This window comes from Saccoglossus kowalevskii, chromosome 5, assembly GCF_978046115.1.
Source record: "Saccoglossus kowalevskii chromosome 5, keSacKowa6.1, whole genome shotgun sequence".
Classification (NCBI taxonomy): Eukaryota; Metazoa; Hemichordata; class Enteropneusta; family Harrimaniidae; genus Saccoglossus; species Saccoglossus kowalevskii.
In genome coordinates, this window is record NC_140645.1 from 37,588,602 (window position 1) to 37,611,292 (window position 22,691).

The window sequence follows — 22,691 nt, forward strand, 5'->3', positions numbered from 1 at the left end:
TGATATATCATTTCCCACCACACAGCGATATTCCAATACTGATATTTCATTTCCCACCACACAGTGATATTCCAATACTAATATATCATTTCCCACCACACAGCGATATTCCAATACTGATATATCATTTCCCACCACACAGCGATATTCCAATACTAATATATCATTTCCCACCACACAGCGATATCTCAATACTGACATATCATTTCCCACCACACAGTGATATTCCAATACTGATTCATCATTTCCCACCACACAGCGATATTCCAATACTGATATATCATTTCCCACCACACAGCGATATTCCAATACTGATTCATCATTTCCCACCACACAGCGATATTCCAATACTGATATATCATTTCCCACCACACAGCGATATTCCAATACTGATATATCATTTCCCACCACACAGTGATATTCCAATACTAATATATCATTTCCCACCACACAGCGATATTCCAATACTGATATATCATTTCCCACCACACAGTGATATTTCAATACTAATATGTCATTTCCCACCACACAGCGATATCCTAATACTGATATATCATTTCCCATCACACAGCGATATTCCAATACTGATATATCATTTCCCACCACACAGTGATATTCCAATACTAATATATCATTTCCCACCACACAGCGATATTCCAATACTGATATATCATTTCCCACCACACAGCGATATTCCAATACTGACATATCATTTCCCACCACACAGTGATATTTCAATACTGATATATCATTTCCCACCACACAGCGATATTCCAATACTAATATATCATTTCCCACCACACAGCGATATTTCAATACTGATATATCATTTCCCACCACACAGCGATATTCCAATACTGATATATCATTTCCTACCACACAGTGATATTCCAATACTGATATATCATTTCCCACCACACAGCGATATTTCAATACTGATATATCATTTCCTACCACACAGCGATATTTCAATACTGATATATCATTTCCCACCACACAGCGATATTTCAATACTGATATATCATTTCCCACCACACAGCGATATTTCAATACTGATATATCATTTCCTACCACACAGCGATATTTCAATACTGATATATTATTTCCTACCACACAGCGATATTTCAATACTGATATATCATTTCCCACCACACAGCGATATTTCAATACTGATATATCATTTCCTACCACACAGCGATATTTCAATACTGATATATCATTTCCTACCACACAGCGATATTTCAATACTGATATATCATTTCCCACCACACAGCGATATTTCAATACTGATATATCATTTCCCACCACACAGCGATATTTCAATACTGATATATCATTTCCTACCACACAGCGATATTCCAATACTGATATATCATTTCCCACCACACAGTGATATTCCAATACTGATTCATCATTTCCCACCACACAGCGATATTCCAATACTGATATATCATTTCCCACCACACAGCGATATTCCGATACTGATTCATCATTTCCCACCACACAGCGATATTCCAATACTGATATATCATTTCTCATGACATGGAATTTAAAATACAAAGATCGGAAATAAGAACTCTATAAATGCAGTTCCGAATCGCGCTTTTACCCGGCTCGGAAATCATGCGAATTGTCCGCTTCCCACGGGCGACATCAATTCTATGTTCGTGAAAATAGAACAAGTAATTGTCCTGTATTTACGGCGGGGTATAGTTAGTATATAAGTACTCTATTGCAGTCATGTAAATATTGGAGAAAATCACCACAATGGGTTTCCGTTTTCTGCATGAATGTTTTCAGCCGTACACCAATGCTCCAATGGCTACACAGAACGATGTCATATCCTAGTTTGTGCATTCACATTTGGCGACTTAATAATGTTTCATTACAGCGCGGAGAGGCGTGTCTTCCAGCTAAGTGACACCATGTTGATTGTCTTCCGCCTTATCCCTCAACGAAAACGATTTTTTTTTTATATTTTCATCGCTTCATCGGTTTGTTTTGGCAACATTTTCCAATAAAAAAAAAACAATGTTTTTTCCCCCGGGAAAATATTAAAAACGGTCGTTGATGGGTTGTCGTCTGAGTAGAAATATCAAAACTGTAACATTTTCGCACGGTCATATCGATACGCGGTATGGATCACTAGTTCGCATGGTCATCTGATAACCACACTTAAATACAATATTCTGTCATTCAAAAAAATATGGTTATGATTTCAACTTGTTGACGTATGTTTTGATGTTTTTCTCACATACAACGACATGATATATCAGCAGTAATGCTTCAGGCGCGAAGGCTTCAGCACAACACAATGAAGCTGTGCTGGATCGGAGACGATTTCCCTCCGTATTCCAATTATTTTTTGCAACTCACTCTTCTTTGTGACCTTTAAAACAGCTTATCATATCTTGCTGTTAGTTTATGATTGTAACAGCTCGCTTTTTGACAAAAACTGTATGCGTCCTGTGAAAACCATGTCAGCGCAGCTAATTCCGCATATTGGCCTCGTTTGGTGAAGTGAGATCGCTTGCTGTGAAGCTATTGGCAGTATTTTTCGTTTAAGGGGGCTCTATCCTAAATTAATTTTCTGCTAACAGCACGTCTTCACTCACACAGGAGGCTGTCCTTACAGTCATCCCTCCCCATGCTTATAATACATTTTCTGACAACACTGATTGTGTCGGCTACTTACACCCAAACGGGGAAAGCTAATGACTTCTCCCCACTGCGGGCACACGCCAAAGTCCTGCTAGTTTTCTCAATGCCGTCTCCGGTATTATTCTAATAAAAGATGGGGTTGTTGCGCAAAAACGCGGCTTAGAAATAAACTAACTAATTAATCGCCCCAACCGACCCTTTTAGCACGTATTGATGAGGTGCGTTGATCCGATGCATACAGTCTATTAAGAGAAATGAATACATTTGTTTTATTGGCATTATGAGAAAATGTGACAAATTATTCTTCAAAAGTCAAAAAGGCGGAGTTGGTCTTAAAGAACCATTAGTTGCTCAATGGCCACAGTATTTCCACTAAATCCAAAATGTTTAAACAATGTGACCATAATTAATAATTCTAATATACTTTCAATGGCGATTTTAGACACATCCGAATTGTACCGTTGGCGCAATAAACGCGGTCAAATCGCCCAGCCGTAAACGGGAATCACGGAACTACTAGCAGCTACTAGACGGTCGACTCGACTGTTGTGAATGTTTATCTCGCTCAGTTTGATCTAGATTATCTCGCGAAGAATAGTTTGGCTGTATTATTTGTTTTTCAGTACCAAATATTTTTTTCAGTTAAATTCCCTGTAGATTTTTAACGATTACCTGCCATCGCAGTCGATTTATAATTGCTCTTACGTAGTGGTGCTCACAGTGCAATATACGTTTTTTTAATTAATCATAGCCAAAATTTCTCGGTCTTTGTTTTCAAATATCAATAAGTCAGCGAAAGGGGGGGGGTATTCACTCCTAATTACAGCAATCCGGGCCATGGATGCGTTGATATTGTCCTTGTTTCGTTGAACTGGGAAGTTGCTATTGTTATCGGCTAGCATGTACTTGCAGTAATTCAACTGCACACGGAAACCCAGTAACGCCAAAACGAAGTAGACCAATTTTAGCAGTCGAGTAATAATCGTGTACATTCGTATTTCGTATTTCGTCATTTTAGCACCGTTTTTTTTAACTGCTATCAATAATTTTTGATCAACAGTTACTATTGTGCTGAAGCAAACTGCCTATTCTCCTTTGGCATAATTTTCGATTGTTAGCACACATCGTTATATGACGTATCAAATATTGTCGACGAATTTTTGCCAGAATTAAATTTCATTAATTCTATGTTGAACTTTCTTCTACGTTGTAACTTTAAGTTTATACAAGGTTTAAATTATGCTCATGTTATCCGTAAAAAAATCCAGGTGTATAGAATCGAATTTGTCTCAAAAGAACGAGTTAGATTGAAAAAACGATCGTTTTAAAAAAAAATATTTTACGGGTGGATCAACTTGAAGAGAAGCGTGACGTCTGCGAAATGCATTACGTATAAGTACACTATACTGGACCTATTTTTTTGGAGTCCGCTAAACAAACAGGCTCCGTTGCCAACTAAACATTATGCGAGATCACGGTGTTATCGCACGCAACACGTGTCTACAGGCACACTAGTGTATGCAAGGTTGTCATTTTCGGCGCAAAACGAGAGTTGCGTAAAAAAAGGTGTATATCGTGGATAAAAGTTTTTTTTTTTTTTAATTAAATTGAATTCGTATTACTAATGTCGCCCCGGCAATCTTGATTACATTGTATTACGTTGAATCGTCCATCCCAGCGTTAATTGGTACATTCAGATATTAATAAATCCTTATTTCAGTCACTTGATTTAATTACGAATCATTTATAATTGTGTTTGGTTAAGATGGATCCATTCGTTTTTTGTGTTGTTTCCGTTTCCGTGCTTCGCTGGTTTTAATATTCCTTCTCCGCTAATTTCCCACGAGCAACGCCCCGAAACAAACAAAAAAAGAATCTCTCTGAATATTGCAAGATAGTAAGCGTGTTCGCTTGACAATTTACGTATAGGTCACGTGACCCAATGGTGCGAACGACGTTTGTGCCGAGTGGAGCTACCACTACCTGTCTTCTCAAGCTAGAAATTAGGCCAGCCTCCGGGCGTAGGCTGCACAAAAAAACCTATTCTGTTTTGTTGAGAAGAGGGCCCATTTCCGCACGATGTTAACCCGCTGAGCGACGAATCGTTCTTCCTATGGCAATACACTCAACTTTTTGTCTACTTTTTGTATTCAGAGGCAGTACGCACAATAACAATATTAATAAAACGGCTTAGAACGTGAGCACATTGGGTCTTCCTTTTTAATCAAATTGGTCGCTTTCAATACCTTTCGCGGTATAAGCATATATTTTCATGATACCTATTCGGGCTTTCAATGTTTATCCCTTATCTCATCTATAATAGTTTATTTTAATTGCGTTAAAATGTCCAACTTTGGGTCATTAAATTCAAGAGCCGGGAACATAAAACACACAAAGAAATGACCAAGGATTGAAAAGCAGAAGAGCGTTATTTAATACTCTGTGTTATTAAATTTGAAGAACCACCGCTGTCAGGATATAAATATTTAATAAACATGTCCTATCCCAGTGAATTGGGTTGGGTATAGTAATGCATCATTTCCAATCTACTATTTACTCTTGTTCCCAAAAAAATAAAAATAACAATTTATAACTTTGTTTAAAAGTTGTACTTTGATACAATGATTTTTATCATAACTATCGCAGCAGCGTAACCATAGATACTGCATCGTTACACCACTGGGGAAATTCGACACGTTTCTCAATAATGCCGTCAATTCCTCTTCCTCATTATCCATAATGGCGGAACATAGACGGATAGACACTGGCCAATTTGCTGCCCCTTCCCCGGTAAATATAAGTTATTTGTTACATAGGGAAACAACAATATTTTGATTGGTTCTCATGGTAACAGTGGTATATTCGTTCATCCAGGACAAGTAAACGGTACAGCAACAGCCTATGGTGCCAAATTTGAATAATGTGTATTTATATTCGACGCCGCAGCATACTATTTTTAACGTTGTTAGTTTGTACATGACATTCAATCTTACGCGACAGTTTCTACAAAATACATGACATGAATTACATGTAGTTGAACTAAAATGATAAAATTAAAGGGCAGAACCAGTTTTATAGTATAATAAACACGTTTCCTCTCACAATTTTGCTTCCTGTTTTGTTACCGCCAACAAATAACAACATTACTTTTTTACCTCAACGTAGATTTTTACCTCAAGGACTTCGAGTTCTTTGTCAGTTTTTAAATATCTAGAAATAAGGACCTCATTCTAATATTCCTTAATTCAAAATGGCCTCTCTGACATTCGCTATACCAGTTTGCAAAGGAAAAGCTACCATCAGATTCTGGGTTTGCGCTGTTTAATCTAGTGCACTGCAAATATTAGTGATTTTTCAACTTCCTTCTTCCCCTGCAATATCTGTTTTTTTTTTAGTTTTTTTTTTGGTAAACGAGCCGCATGCATTAAGAAACGTGTTCGTGCGTCACTACCCTCCTCCTTATGTTTTTACTTTGAGACACGCCCTCTCCTCTTATGTTTTCATTATGAGTCCCTAGGCACCATCCTATTATCCGATGTCATTGCACAATTAAGTCAAACACCGGCGGGTTTGGTATGGAACAGAATATATGGTGTTTCTCCTGTAGTAATATATTGCACATGTAACTAAAATAGACTACGTGTGGTGGAGTAAGTTCTAACCGGGTTTCAATAATATGCAGGTTTCATTGGCTCGCTTTTATGCCATACGATTTTAACCAAAAAATAAATCCGCCTCGTTTTAATAATTTATTTAAAAATGATTCACCTAGGTTCAGCGTTCGATATATGTTTGAGTTTTAATTTGAATCTACTAAGTATGGTGAAACCTCATGATAACAGTATTGTTTTCGGGAACTATTTGGATGTGAACTGAGAACTATGAAAAGGAGACGAATATTATATGATAGCAGTACATGGCGGCTAGCGTGGGTGGGTCTGTTAGCTAGCACTGCCACAGCTCAGTAAAAAAACGGGCACGTGCACATGAGATAGGCACGCACTGTGTACAGCACGTGCAGAAAGAGTGATTACTAATGAGGGGATAGCGTGTTTATTGATGTACCTCTCTCTCTGCTTACTAACATAGACTAATTACTTCCAAAAAGTAATTGATCATTTTAATAATAATTGTCATTTCCTCGTGATTGGCATTTCTGTTTAGGTCAAAGTACATACGGGTATTTCTGTCATAGATGTGCCCAACTGTGTGAGTGGACCTGTTGAATTTTTGATACTGAAAAAAACAAACACATTTCTAAAGTAATTGTGTTGTAACTGTGATATTTTGAATGTTTGTTCGGTTTGATAAGATATTTAACTTGAAATAAACACCACAGTTACATGAATAAAATTAACTTGAACGCGCAAATAACTTTTGCGCGGGAAAATGATGCCAATAGAATGTGAATGGAAAAATTGTCTTTACTTCACATGCCATATTTCATTAATTTTTTTTGAATGAGTAAAATTGATATTGTTAAATTTACAATTATAATTTGGAACCAGGTTTTGTTGTTCTTATTTGTCTTCGTCTCGTTCTGTAGTCATTGTGTCCCATAATTCAGTTCGCTACTTCCGGTTCAAACACACGACCAAAGGCATTGTTGAAAAGCAAACTTATATTAAGTACTCGTCTCCGAGTTCTCTGTTCATCAAACAGAGAAGTTATTTCCGTTGGAGTCGCCATGTTTATTCAGTGCATGTCGGAGCTGTCAATATCAAGCATTCGCCGTAATTAACAAACGTCAAATGACGTAAACGAAAGAAGCAAAACAGTAACAAAAATCATTTATCATGTCAATTATACTGAGAAAACATATATTTAAAATTAATTGAATACCAATATTATGGAGAGACAATCGCCTCGTACAATGTGCAGATATATACCTACGCCTTTGTTTTAATTGTCTCGCATTTTGTTTTTGTTCTGGTGAGCGATATCTTGTTGAAAACCACATTATGACATGATCTTCAACAGCAAATTAGTCCGACGACACGAAAGCGGCATGTTCGTGCAGGTGCGGTCGGAAACGTGCAATTTGCCAGAAAACCTCGAACTAAGTGTCACCGTTTCCCCGGTGAAGCAACCCATCCATCGCGGGCGCAGAACAAATTTTGCGACTTGTTGGCATGACGACGTTATGCAAATCGTCAATTTGATGGAAGACAAAAACCGACGTCCATTCCCATCGGTAGGAGTATGTCAACAGAAATGAACACGGCGCTGAAAAGTAATTAAACCAAGTTAAAATAGGACGTAGTACACCACACCACTCCACTCCAAGACAATAGACAATGATTCGCTCAGAGGCTCTGGCGGCAGTTATCATTCGCTTTGTTGTGAACGTCGTGCAAAAAGTTTGATGCGCGTAAAACTTTCATCAATTTGACTAACCTCTGGAGATCGTAATTATTCTGCTTTTAATAAAAACATATTTTTTTCAATTCCCGGAAGGCTTCAAATTATAAAACGGTACAATGGTTCTTTTATATCGAGAAGGTTTCGTTTACGACCCACTGAGCCGGCTCGACAAGTTGCGTCAAAATAACAATTTTTATTTTATTTAGCAAATGCACATCCAACCGAGTTCCATGTTCGATCGAATTAGTCTAAACCTAGAAATCTAATAAAATTAATAGTATTCTGTAAAAAAATCTTTTTTATTAATTGTATGTGAATTTAGTGAGTTTCTGTTACATGTTCGTTGCTGGCCGGGCGAAGGAACTCTCATTTGCTGATGAGTGTATATGTACTGTTATTTTTATTTGACTGACCAGCGTTCGTTGCTGACTCCCTAGTGGGCAATCATATCTGGCAACGGTTACAAGCGTGTGTCCATGCACTCCTTAACTCGGTGATTAATGTGATGGAACTGCAGCACATTTAAATTATGAATACGTTTTGTTCGATTTGTGTTGGCAAAGTTTTCTTTTTATCACAATATTTTTAGCAGTTCTATGAAAAAACGTGTTATTTTATTATTAGCGATGCGCAGGGAGCTGCAATTTGAATACAATATCCAAACGCATAGTTTGTGAATATAAACAAAAATTCTGTCATATGTGCGATGATCCGTCGTCATTTGTTCACGATGTTTACATGAACAGAAAAGACTGGCGCCCGCAACGTCGCCACAATAACAACCAATATATGTTCACGCCTTAATTTATTCAAGTCAATTGTGCCATGATTCAGAGGAGTAATATCATAGACAATAGCAATGTGCACATTATGATACGAACCCTGAAACCATTAAAAAAATACAATACACCAATCAAGCTTTCTCAAAGAATTCAGCAATACTAAATCTAACACAAAAAACATTAATTCTTTCATTTTAAACGATATCATTATCCATTTTAAGATTTCAGCGACCCGTAAAACGATACTATAAACAACACACTGCAAATTAACCCATTAAACCTCAGACTAGTAATATAGTAGTAATGTATTACTAGTCTGAGATTAAAAAACTACTAAAACATGGGTTATCTTCTGCCCATTAGACTAAAACAACAAACACACAATATGTAATGATGGTCCACATACATATGACGAGAACAATCGTCATAGTACTGTTTAGCAGCCAACAAAATTATGTATATGCTTAAACTCTACTACTACCGTCTTGCATGTGCTGAATATAACGATGAGAAATCACATTCAAAACATTTAGTGTAATTGACAGTTAATTATAATAAATTGACTATAACGTGGAGTTGTAAGGTTTATCATGATTATAATATTCGAGAATTAAATCATTGCGCCGTGATCTGATCAAGGACAGAATCGTGATTCTATAAAGTGGTTGAAATGTTCTATGATCCCCATCTATATACACAAATTGTCATTGTTATAATAACATAAAGGGCTTTTACCGATAAATTACTTGCTTTGTAAAACTTGCGACAACAATACACTATCTTTTGTGCGCTCGGTCGTCTGCGCAGGCGCCATTTTACTACTAATCTGACGTTATCATTGTCAATATCATGTGACTAACGACTACTTTTCACTGAATTCAGAATGGTAAACGTCACTCGGCTTTCATGTCAAGCACCATCAATCACTCGCCCTATTGTAAATATCAATGTAATTAAATTCGTTCGTCCGATTCGGTATTGCTTCCTGGTGACTTCCAACGTGACTTCCCACGTGAGCCGTGCAGATTACCGCCAAAAGTTGAACATCACAGATTTAATAGTTGCACTAATTTAATTATTTTGATTTAATATTGATTTGATATTAATAAAACATCATTGTGCTTTTGATGTGTTCGTCGCAGCGAACCAGCATTGCATGTTGGAACAGTTTGCATTTCCAAGATTTATATAGTCTAAAAATACATGGCAAGACAATTTGAAAGACGAAATAAAATATCACAATCACATAACCAGAATGACTTGCAAAACAATAAGTGCTCAATTTTATAGTTCAGTGTCATTGCATGACACAGCGTAGCTGTATAGCGCTCCATAGTAACAATAGTCAAAGCACTGAATATTACAAATATTGTCATAAAAAATCATAAATCCAGGAATTCCTGTGTTGCGAATCACGACTACACTGACTTGTGCACAAGTCTCTCTATTCAGATATAAAATGCTCTCAACTCCGTGCCTGCTTCTATTAATTGCCAAATGATCATAGATTAAACAGTAAAACATAGATTACATTTACTCCGTGTTATTTATGCGGGTTACATGGGTGATATATTGGTCATGGCTATTACGAGATTTGTCAGATGACGAGACAGCGTCAAGTTCAGTTCACTGATTCGCCGCTTTATGTTTAAACCGCGAATATGTGAGATGTTAATACTCGGATCGGTATGAATAAGTACGGACATTCTGAACTTCGTGAACTGTAAAATGGTGGGAACATCGGAAGTCTTTAGAGCTGAGATGTGAACTTTCGAAAATTCTAATCAGTATAACGATTGCATCAAATTATAATAATATGAAAATAATTGCATGTGCTTGCAAATGAATTAATGCTAAATTTTACGGTGAGTTGATCTTTGCATATTAACTCAAAATTTGATCTGTAGTGAGAGTAGGTAGAACTTAGTCCCGTAAATATACTCGCGGCACGAGACTTCTCACTGTATCTACGCACGTTTTCTTTCAAACGTCCAATCAACTATCCTTTACCATAATCGTATTCATATATCACGTTCTCTGATTGGTCAACGGCACGCGTGACTCGTCCGTCTCATACGACGAGCATACACCCATTTTGGATTACAATTAGGGCACGTTGAACGTTAACTTCCGGTTTAAAACGGATACATAATTGTCTGTGTGACTGTGTGAGTGTCATATGTACAGAAAGGGTCCAAGGAAACGCATCATTTGATCATCCGGGTATTTAGAAGAAGTCTTCAACTCATCTGTACGCAAAGAGTATTTGTTTACCGACCACTGTGAAGAAACAAGTAAATGTCACGCGACAGCTTATAATTCGTCAATTTTAATAATACATTGATTTGGGACTTTTGGATCAAATACTCATTGGAATTGGACATCACCGACAGTATACATGCAGCGCATAGCTAACCACTCCACCTTGTCACCAGCAAGTGATTGCAAGTACTCCTGTTCAATGTTTCTAACAACCACCGGTATATATATCATTACATGTTTAACGTTGCGCATGACAGTGATTTTTTTTTTGGGGGGGACTCACCTGTGTATTTATTATTTTATTTGTATATTGTATAAGTTATCACACGTAATCTCGTTCGGATGTGAAAATATCGTTCAATGTGTAGATGCACCAGTAACTAAATTAAAATACACAATGAAACCATTTTTTTACAATGTTTAGTTTATTTACAATTACTTTATCGTTTAGTAGTTCCGATGTAATTGACTTTAATATTCCCACAGTGGACTCTGTTGATCGGTCCCAGTGCTCTTTAAATTCCAAGTGAAGGACGCTAATTGACATCAATGTCGGACTCTGCCAACCGCGGAATTCCACTTGAAAAAATAGGACAACAAGGGAGAATGTGAAATTTAATTTCAAATATGCGCTGTTAAATATTTTATTTTTTGTGGATTTTTTATGAGTGATTTTACGTGATACATTAACGCAGCCATTGACTAAAACAGTGAGAACATGTTCGCATGAATGCACGTGTAATCACGCATTATAAGGTGCCGTCATAGTTGACCACTGGTCGTTAATCCTCTTTACGTCCAATGTCGTGTTTTTATTGATTCTTGATTGATTCTCAGTGTTTAGGAGGACGGTCTTTACTCTTGAATGTGGCACACGACTGACTGTCAAAATATACCAGATGGCAGTCGAGTTTTCACACACTGAATATTTGCGATTTATCTGTTCCCATAAAGCGCCACATCGTTATGCCGCGTCGTGTTCAATATTGGTCCCCTACGACGTATCGAATGCGCTGTGTTCAATATGGTTTCCATACGACGTATAAAACGCGTGGTGTTCAATATGGGTCCCATGCGACGTATAGAATGTGTCGTGTTCAATATGGGTCCCATACGACGTATAAAATGTGTCGTGTTCAATATGGGTTCCATACGACGTATAGAATGCGTTGTGTTCAATATGGGTCCCATACGACGTATAGAACGCTTGTGTTCAATATGGATCCCATACGACGTATAGAACGCGTCGTATTCAACATGGGTCCCATACGACGTATAGAATGCGTTGTGTTCAATATGGGTTCCATACGACGTATAGAACGCGTTGTGTTCAATATGGGTCCCATACGACGTATAGAACGCGTTGTATTCAACATGAGTCCCATACGACGTATAGAACGCGTCGCGTTCAATATGTGTCCCATACGCACCATGTTCGATGTGTATATATCGTGTATATGATAATACATTGTTTGCTTACATGCAATTTTCGTAATGATTATTAGCTTTCAAATTATTGATATTGTCATGGTAACTTATTTCCCGGGCGGGCCTCATACACCTCCAAATCGACAAGGTGGTGTTATATCCAGCTAACAACGATGACTGACTGAGTTCAACAACGGCAAAGACACTTCAATATCAACATATTGTATCACGCCAAAGTTCTAGTACGCAGTATCCAGTGTGATAACTCCCAAAACGTGCATATGTATTCATTTTCCCACCGTGGGACTTATTGTTTTAATCTTCTAATTAAACCGGCCCGCCATCCCTGAATACGTCTTATTGGCAATTACTAAATTGCTTTCTAAATGGCGGGAAATGAGAAGATTTCTGGGGTATCTATTCATGTCATTGTAGTCTGTGTGAATTGATTTTTAGCAGTTGACGACACGTGTGGATAGATCAGTCCAGTTCCAATAATGAAATGTTAGTAATTATAGTTCGGTTTATCCATGTTTATCAAATCAAAACGATTCTTTCCCTTAAAAAAGCAATATTACGTCCAGAATTCGGTTCTACTTCGCCTTCTGCTACAGTGTTATGCGAAGGTTTTTTTAATGGGCACGGTTTTGGTTAGATTTCCATCGTCTACTCGAGTCACGTGACATGGAAATTATTTTGTGACACTTATTCAAGTTTTCGATTATAAAAGATTTTATTGATAACATTAATCTTGTTTATCAGTTTTTGTTGTGAACTTGAAATAATATGATCGAGAAACTAGAGTTAAAAGAGGAAAGAATAGATATAAGCAGTATTTGTAGTTCATTGACAAGTCTTGTTGAACAGTCAAGTATGCGACACAGGGCTTTTAATCGAGTCCTAGTGAAAAAAAAATCAATGCCGGATCCACCGCCATCATTAAACGAAATATCTCATGCCACCGTGACTCAACCAGATTTATAACCACTTATTTGCAAAAAAAAATATTACATAAACTAGAATAGATCTAACTGTCGATCCAAGAATTTCATCACGGTACAATGACAGGATTTATCATCCCCTGTGCGCTCAAACTAGTAGAAAGCCAGGTTAAAACGAAAGAAAAAAAAAACATACACAGAATAACAGAAAACTATAGAGATTAAAATTCCCACGTTTCGTGCACTTCTTAACTAATTAACCGGGCCTAGTTAATGTACATGATTGAATCGGGAGATTAAGAAATACGATTTGATGCACTAATCTTGCTGTCATTGACACCTGACTGCGTTGGTGACTTACAGGAACATATTAGCTATACGCTAATCATTTGGGCTCTGCAGTGTAGGGTAACTAGGGCCAAAAGCCAATTAAGCCCTACAGACGATTAGCACACTGGTAAATATGCAGAAGCGATTAGCTTATATGATATTAAACTGACAACGATGTATGGATTATACTAATCTACAATTACTGGCCAATTTCATTATTTTGTCGTTAATATCCAACTTATTATCAATTCACGCACCTGGCACGACCCTGGAAAGCGCGCAAATAAAACGAATTAAAAACGACTTCCCTTCAATCTTAGATCAGTTCCCAACTACAGAATTTCATTCAAAATTCTATCCCGGAATATTTTATTTTATTATGTATCATATGACGGCTACCGCGATACTAGTATTACGACAAAGGTTTAAGTTGAACCACGGTAACCTCACTATATCTGCAGGACCGTTCGATGCTTGTTTTTGCAAGACCTCGATAACCTCGCTATTATCACAGCTCGTGGTACGACATTGAATGAGCTTCATAAATTTAGTTAATATTGACTTTCATTCGTTGTTTTCTTTGTTATAGAACCCTCATATGACGTCCTCGTGCGGGAAAGACAAAACGCATGGAACAGTTCACAAGCGTCACAAACGAAAGGTAAGAATACAGATCATCAAAAGGATGTATATTAATAATTGATTACTTCACGTTTTAATAGTGTGTAAAGTCACGAGAAAAATGACATAATAAATTCGACGAATATCCATGGTTTCCCCTTTCACGGGAACGGAATCATTTATTGTGATGTGTAGAGATGCAGTGGAAGTGACGGTAATACGCCGTGCCGCCAACCGTGACTGGAGAAAGACGGTGAAGTCAGAAGCGTATGTTCTTGTTGAGGGATTACGGGACCGACAATTAGTACAATTCTATTGGTTTACAACAGACACAGATGTTGTAGATGAATTCAATTTAATCTAGATAGAGCTTTGCTTAAGCAGCCCTCATTAGTATACTATTTGATTCTAACACATCAACACAACTGATCAATTCCATCGGCCACTGCTCACACCTGTGTTGAAGACGGGTAATGATAGTGACGACAGCTGTCTCTCGACAACATCATCTCCGTTGCTAGGCTTCCTGAAAAGTCGAGGTTAATTGTTGGCGGTTTTTTAGTTTTTCCCTCAAAATTGAATTGTCGGGAAGTAAAAAGAATCCGATGAATGCATGCGCGCCGCGGAGAAAGATGACGAAACCATGTTTCATCGCTAAAGCGATCAGCATTAGAGAGGACACTATGGCGGTCGGTCGAATACAGCGACTGACTTTTTAGCGAAATTGGTCTAAAGCGGGTTGTATATGATACGTAAGCCAAAGCAAATTAGACCAACGACATTAACCGGAAGCACGAGATCCGAGTGGGAGATCTTTGGATTAGTCCCAATACTATTCAACGCACTAGCTTGATGAAAAGTCGGAACAGACAAACTTAAGTCGATTTATCTATGGATTTTCTCCGACACCAGTGGTGTGACTGGGCGATACAAAACCACCCACTTAAAAAAGAAAATAATGAGCTCCAAAAATCGCAATCATATGAGTTTAACGCTTCTGCCGATGGAGATCTGATTATTTGGATGGATATAAAGGGGATTAATTTTTGATTTGCTGGGAACGAGGCTGAGTACAATCCAATTTGCCGACAGCTGTAGACAGACTTCTCCCCTATTGTAGCGGTCTTATTTATTAATGCCAATTTTGGGATGAATCCGACCGAATTAGGACTGATTCAATCGGTTTGAGGGGATCCCCCATTCACTTGCCGATAAACTGTCATATTAAAAACGTGTTAAGATTGGGCTACACATGCAGCAGTGTCACATGGTCGTATCAATTCGTCTGCCCATTTAACAAAACAGATAAAAACACATAATAAACATCATTAGAGCAATGACTCAACCGTTTTGCCGGGGCAACGAATAAGATTTATGCGAATTGAAATAAACACAAAACGTGAAAAGTAAAACGTGTTTGTTTCCCGGATGTATAAGTGATATGCATTACAATCGTGGCTTATTCTTGTCGAATTGTTTGATTTGTAGGGTATACCCCGTCGTTCCCAAATGTTGGCAGATCGGCAGTGGAACCACATACGCACATCAAACCAGGTATGTTTAATTGGTTAATTAGTTATAAATTGAATTTGAAAAGAACAGTATTTGTTTTGATTTTGATTCTGATTTATCTGCAATTATACTAAACAGACCAGATTGTACATTTATTGTATTGCTTACGTTTATTTCTAGATCCTTACCAAATGTTTGGACCGGCGAGCAGCAGACTTGCTAATTCAGGTGAGTTCATAGTTTCATTTTATTTACAGAAATATCGTTTATTTTCATAATTAGGCATGTAATTTATTGCAACCTACGGCACTTTCCGGCCAGGCATCCCGGTTGTTTGTATATTCTGTTCTATCGAACTCCTCAAACTTATCCGCCATGCGTACTGCGTGGGAAGCGAGGCACGGGCACCGGGAAAATACACTGCCGCCTGTAATCAGTGGACAATCTTGCCGAACGCCGTTCCTTTAAAAGGATGAGCCCAGCCGCAAAATTGGGGACGTGGAATCAAAACGAGGCTACGGTCGGCCTGGGCACGTGACCTGTATGGGAGACTGAAAAAAAACAATACGACTGTCATGCTTGATATCGTCAATATCTATGGCAACGACGGGGAGCACCCAAAACGGCTATTGAAGTTTCATAGTCCGTTGAGTCAGGTTTCGATTCAATAAATAAACGTAAAATATGATAATAAAACATGTTGACTCTTGTAAACACGTAATATCTACCTTCCTAAAATGACCGTTTCAGTGAACCACGATAGAGGTTGCCAAGACAACGTTAACTGTCAAGAAAATCTACTATACTACGCAATCTCAGTTTCAAATTATCCTGAATGTATTGAAGAATTAATTAGTAACAGTTTTAATTATTAGCTGTAACTCTGGTTATGGATGTCAATCGGCTGCCCATAAAGGGTGTTAAAATTCCCATGTCACAATGTCATCCGTGAGAGGAGCCAAAGTTCCGTCAAATATCAGTGTTCTTTTGTTAGACGGCATGCCGCCGTTCAGCCTTGAATAAAAACAACAACATAACATTCAAATAAAAAAATGAAATGAACGAAGTTCAATGGTGAAACTGTTTTGAATCATGACGAGGTTGTTGCAATGCGTTTATTATTTCCTTAAGTCACAATCGTTCATCTTCTCGCTCGTGGTCAGCTACTCACTTCACGTACCACCAAATAATGTTACCGTTGTTCGTTTTACTAAATATTTTATCACAAAAAATATTTATTGTATAACCATGATTTTATTGATATTGTTTCTCAATTTGTGATTAAAAAAATGATGGATATTCGCAATGAATTGAACAAAACAGTACAAAAGATAAAAAAAAAATATTTAATAAGAGCTTACCCTGCAGCCACTTGCTGTTAGTGAGTGGAACCGACGTTGCTTGCAGCTACAACCTTTTATGCATTGTGTTATTTCGGGTACTTGCTACGCGATCTGATGGTAGTATGTAAACATTGTCAAACTAGGGATAACTTTACGGAAACAGGCACGACGATCGTCTCACCTCGCACCCGAGGCACACATCGTCACCGAAAACCAGCGTAGATGATACTAGTTAGCGCTACCGTAATTATAGAACCGTGCCCAGTACACCGGTTTCACAAACCATCACGCGAAAATAGAGACCCAACTTCCCTCGGGGGTATTCGTATAAAGTTGATTACTTTGTGAGAGAACATATATTAAAATTCAGTGTTTTAATTTTTTTCTAAAAAAAGTTTTTTTTTTTTTAACAGTTTATTCGAATTCACGTCAAATTTAATTCGTTTTAGCGAATGATTAAGTTTATCACCTTAACTACGTCTATGTAGGCCCTTGTTATTTTGGTACCGTAAGAGGGTTCTAGAGACAATTTTACGCACATTAACCCGCCCAAGTACACCAGACGCAGTTAGTCAAAGATACCACGCATGTGTCGCTATTATAGATTCATTTCTACTCTTCGTATAACTGACTTCCCTTGGCCTTATCTCTATATCCCATTCGTTGTTTTGTTCCCAGCAACAATTGTTTATTTTTAGCACAGTGCACCGTCGATGTGCAGCGTGGGAGAACTAGTAGTCACGTGGTTCATATGTTTGGGCGTTACTCCGTTCCTCACCAGTCCATTTCACCGTAACGCGGGTTATCCACAGTGTGTGGACTTCTGTTAGAGGCATGTTTAATTTTCAACAGAGAAATAAAAAAAAAATATAGGCAAAGAAAATATTTTGTCACATTTTTTATTCTGATATTTTTGAACGAACCAGTTAATTTCTTTGATTACATCGAACTATGTCGGGTCGAGATATTTGTAGCAAGTGTAGAGCGCACAATGAAGTCAATTTGTGTGACGACCATTTCGGTACCGTGGTTGTCTCGCGCATTTATCGATTTTCTTCATTTGTAGTTTGTATACTTTATTAGCGCTTAAATACCAAATATTGATCGGCGCATGCGCCTCAATCTACAAATCGATCTGCTCATGCGCAGAACATTCGAGCTAAGTGCTCTCTGCAAAGTCAACGAAAAGCTTTTCCGTTTCGTTTTTAGACCGACTTTACGCACCAATGCCGTTTCATTGAAAACAGTTAGAAAGTAATGGTTACGAGTACTCAGTTTTTTTTAATGAGAAAATGCTCAACGCTCAGAAAAAAAAAGAACTATCTTTCATTGCGGAGCGGGGTTTCCAGGGGCATGGGACTCCCATAATGCACTTCTCACCTACTCTACGCAATCCATACATATTCCTACATCTCCATGGCGTATTTACATGACATCGCAACTGAGAACAATAAAACAACAACAAACGACCCCCGCCTTCACCTTTGTCATTTGTTCCCTAGCACCCATCGATAGTTGAGTAGTTGCCCCACCCAAATGTGCGACACTTCTACAAGTGACATTTCCATGGGAACACTTGGCGACATCAATAGCATGGACCCTAAGAAATGAATGCTGTTGTTAGTAACATGCACACTATGCCGTAATGCCGTCATCGGTGTCGTTCCCATGCATATGTGAACGTACGCCTCCTCTACCCTCTCAGATCCCCTCACGTTGACAAGTACAATAACGCAATGATGGGGCGTACTTTTCCCAGCTTTGCCGTGACCCTCTGATCTTCGAACGGCTCCACTGACAATTATTGGCTGTCGAACTGCAGTACTTCTTTTGTCACTCTTACATTCATTCGCTGCTGTGTTATACCATTTGCAGATGAGCGCGCGCCAAACAAGTGTCGCCTACTAGACAGTGTGGCGACGGCCGCTCGTATGTTAGTGTGGATACCAAAGTAGGCCATAAAAACCCTACCTACGTTTGCTTTTCTCATAGCCCTTGGAATATACTGTTGCCTTGCCGCCATGTTTTTTTTTTACATATTTTGTGAGGCGTATGTTAGTACCACGTGAAACAACCTACTGTATTCCCTGTCCACACTGCGGTGGCCCGGCAACGAGCATCCATGATGCTAAAGTATACATGTATATCCGGAGTGCTAGCTAAAAAGTTATATTTACAAATTTGATTACGATAATAAAAAAAAAATATTAGTATAAATTATAAAAAAACATGAACTGGTAAAAGTAGTTAAAAAGCAAATTAAACCGAAAACTATTTCAGCGCTTATGGCGACATTAAGAATCCAAAAGCCAAGTATCACCCATGCAATCACACTCTTTATGTACTCCCTTCATCTCACTATTAAGACGGACACACGTTTCCGTTCCCTTGTTTTGATGAGATGGCAACCCTATTATCTCACTCGCTATCGTTGTGCGTTATTTCCTCCAATGCCTAGGGCCACTTCCTAATTACCGCTGCCCTTTTTTCAAGTTAACACGCCACTCGTTTCGCTTCTGTCCTTCCAAAAACAAATTAGAGCCGTTCCCATGGCGGACATTTCCGGCAATCCAACACTCTGTATTGAGGTCATGCTTCGGCAATTAATTAAATGTAACATCCATGTACAATGTAAAAAAACAAAAACAATCTGTATAAAAACTTGTCGACAACAACGAAAAATAAAATAAATATTATAATTCTAATAGATTTCTCGACCGATCACAATATATATATATTATTCACAACTTGGCATTCAACATCACGAAAAACATATTCTTAAATTCGACATTCTAATTATGGGTAATTAAGTTTAATTAAGCGCATAGTAACAAATTTTATTCACTTTAAATTATTCGTAAAATGTGAATTTTATAATTTCCCGCGAAACAAATTGTGCGTTAAATTGACCAAAACTGCTGCAATAGTACAATTACCGTGCTCCAAAACTTTGATAATGTTGCCTCCAACGATCCATATTCATTCATTTATTCGCCAATAGCTGTTTTACGAAAACATATTTTTTAGCTTTATTATTTTGCTGTATTGGTAAAAATTCCGTGCTAATTATTCTTATGATATATAAATCACAGAAAAGCAGGTATTTCGTTAATTTTCGGAATCATTGGTCGCAAGAGATTAAGTAGCTCGTCGCAGTCGATTAATCTTGTATGTGTCATCCTTAAATTAGCGTGCTGTGATGGATGTGTGTTTCTGAGTGTATGTGGATTGACTCACTTAAGCCTCTCTAGGCACGAAGGAAAAATCAAATAAAGCAATATCGGTCACGATATAGTCACTGATTTATGACGAACCTCCCGCGAATGTTATTATAACGTAGTCCCGTCTACCCCGCCATGTCATCTTTTACTGCCATTCAATTGAAACATATTACCCACCAGGCTACCTGGTGACGTCACCGCGAGTGTCGGGTGAAATCGACAAACTAAAACGTGCATGAATGCCAGATTACAGTAGATAAATAAATAAATAAATAAATAAATAATGTTCAGTATGACAATCACGAGTTACGCGATTATAATGGTGACATGAACACCTGTTGATCAACGTCGCTGAAAATATGATTTGAATATTGAATATTTACACAATAGCTGATGTATTCTTTTTTTGACATTTTAGGAAGCGGACAAATTCAACTTTGGCAATTTCTACTAGAATTATTATCAGACAGCAGTAACGCCAATTGCATCACGTGGGAAGGAACGAATGGAGAATTCAAACTCACAGACCCGGATGAAGTTGCACGACGATGGGGAGAACGTAAAAGTAAACCAAACATGAATTACGACAAACTGAGCCGAGCTTTACGGTATTACTACGATAAGAACATTATGACCAAAGTACACGGAAAACGATATGCCTATAAATTCGACTTCGGCGGGATTGCACAACAGTGTCAAATGCAGTCTGATCCCACAACGTACAAATACCAGTCAGATTTGTCGTACCTCCCCGGCTATACGCATGCGCATAAGCTGAACTTCGTAGGACCGCGCATACCTTCTTCTTCGACCAGCCTTTTCCCCACGCCCACATCATATTGGTCACCACCAGGAACAGGGAGTATCTACCCCTCGAGTCACGTGCCTCACACAGGCAGCCATATTGGACCTTATTATAGTTAAACTTTATAGATATATTGAACTCTCGTGATATATTGAACTCTCGTGATATGTATCCTGTACATTCAGGGCTTATGTTATCGTCCACTATATGTGCAAATGCCATGACTCCTGACATATGACCCGGAACTGTATAAAGTAACAAAAACCACATTTTATTGTTTTACCCCTTGCCTGGAACTGTATAAATATATACTTTATATAGCTTTTAATTTCATAAATATTATTTGCCAAATTCGGGTCAAAATGTACACTTTTTTTAAGCTTTATCACAATCATTTTTTATTGTTGCCAATATTGTTGGGGAGATTTTATTTATTTTTGTACACAATATTCCCCTTTTTTTTGTATTTCTTATTATTCTATTATCATGTTCTTCGTTTTTATTTAACTGTTTATTTTCCAAAAAAACCCAATAAGGTCAATAGTTGAGCCAGCTTGTGACGTCATCAATTTAATCCAGTGCCTTGTCATGTTACATTTTCCTACATCCGGGCACTTGCCGAGTCATTCCAAAGTTGTTTGAATATTTATACATTTTATTTTTAATGTTAATTGAAAGTTTCCGGATGTTGTTACTTAAAATATTTCCATTGTCCGAGTTCACTACTTATTAACGTTTTTTGTGTGACGAAGTTCTTACGTCACGTTACGTCACGTCAAAATAACACATGATTTGTAGCAGATTACTCAAATCTCGCGTGAATTGTAGGAGTTACTCTATTTGTCTGTTCCTGTGAAATAACCAAGCGAATATAATGCATGCTCAAATCTTATTTTTATCCGACCACCCTCATGTGCTCAATTTTAGTAATAGAGAAAAATTGTACTGTTGCAAAAGATTTATTGACAATCAAGACTGTTTTGTTGAAAAAAGATTATTTCTGATATATATTATTCTTGTATTTACAAGACAGAGTACACTTTATCCAATGTCTTGAAATTCCTTTTATTGTTGCTAAAAGTATTCTCGTTTTTATCTTGCAATAAAGATTTCTAACGTGAATAATCATTATTTAAATGTAATTATGCATTATTGATGTAGAATGGGATGTATCTAGATGTATCGTGTGTGTGTATGTCCGAATTACAGGTGGAGACAGACGTCAACAAATTAAGTCCCAGCTAGTCTCGTTAGATTCACTATTAGTTCTACAAAAAATTAAAGCACGTTTTCGACGTGCGTCCCAATGTGACGTGTACAACGCCTGTAAAATAAATCTGTATCGACACATAGCATAAAGGATCATGGGTAATGCTATCTTGTTCTCTAGATATTAGTCCCGTTTCGGACAAATACCGTAC

The 22,691-nt window shown here is 37.7% G+C and overlaps 1 protein-coding gene across 3 annotated transcripts in view; it reads left to right on the top strand.

Moving 5' to 3' along the window:
* Positions 1–22,407, top strand: part of Ets (ETS transcription factor) — a 59,686-nt gene extending 37,279 nt beyond the window's left edge. For 2 of the 3 annotated variants that reach the window (XM_085498696.1, XM_085498697.1), the window contains 4 exons: positions 14,358–14,429; positions 15,878–15,943; positions 16,082–16,129; positions 20,884–22,407. In XM_085498696.1, coding sequence (XP_085354822.1) covers positions 14,358–14,429; positions 15,878–15,943; positions 16,082–16,129; positions 20,884–21,389 — 692 coding nt within the window. In that variant the 3' untranslated portion in view covers positions 21,390–22,407. 3 annotated transcript variants of the gene reach the window in all.
* The last annotated feature ends 284 nt before the right edge of the window (positions 22,408–22,691 follow it).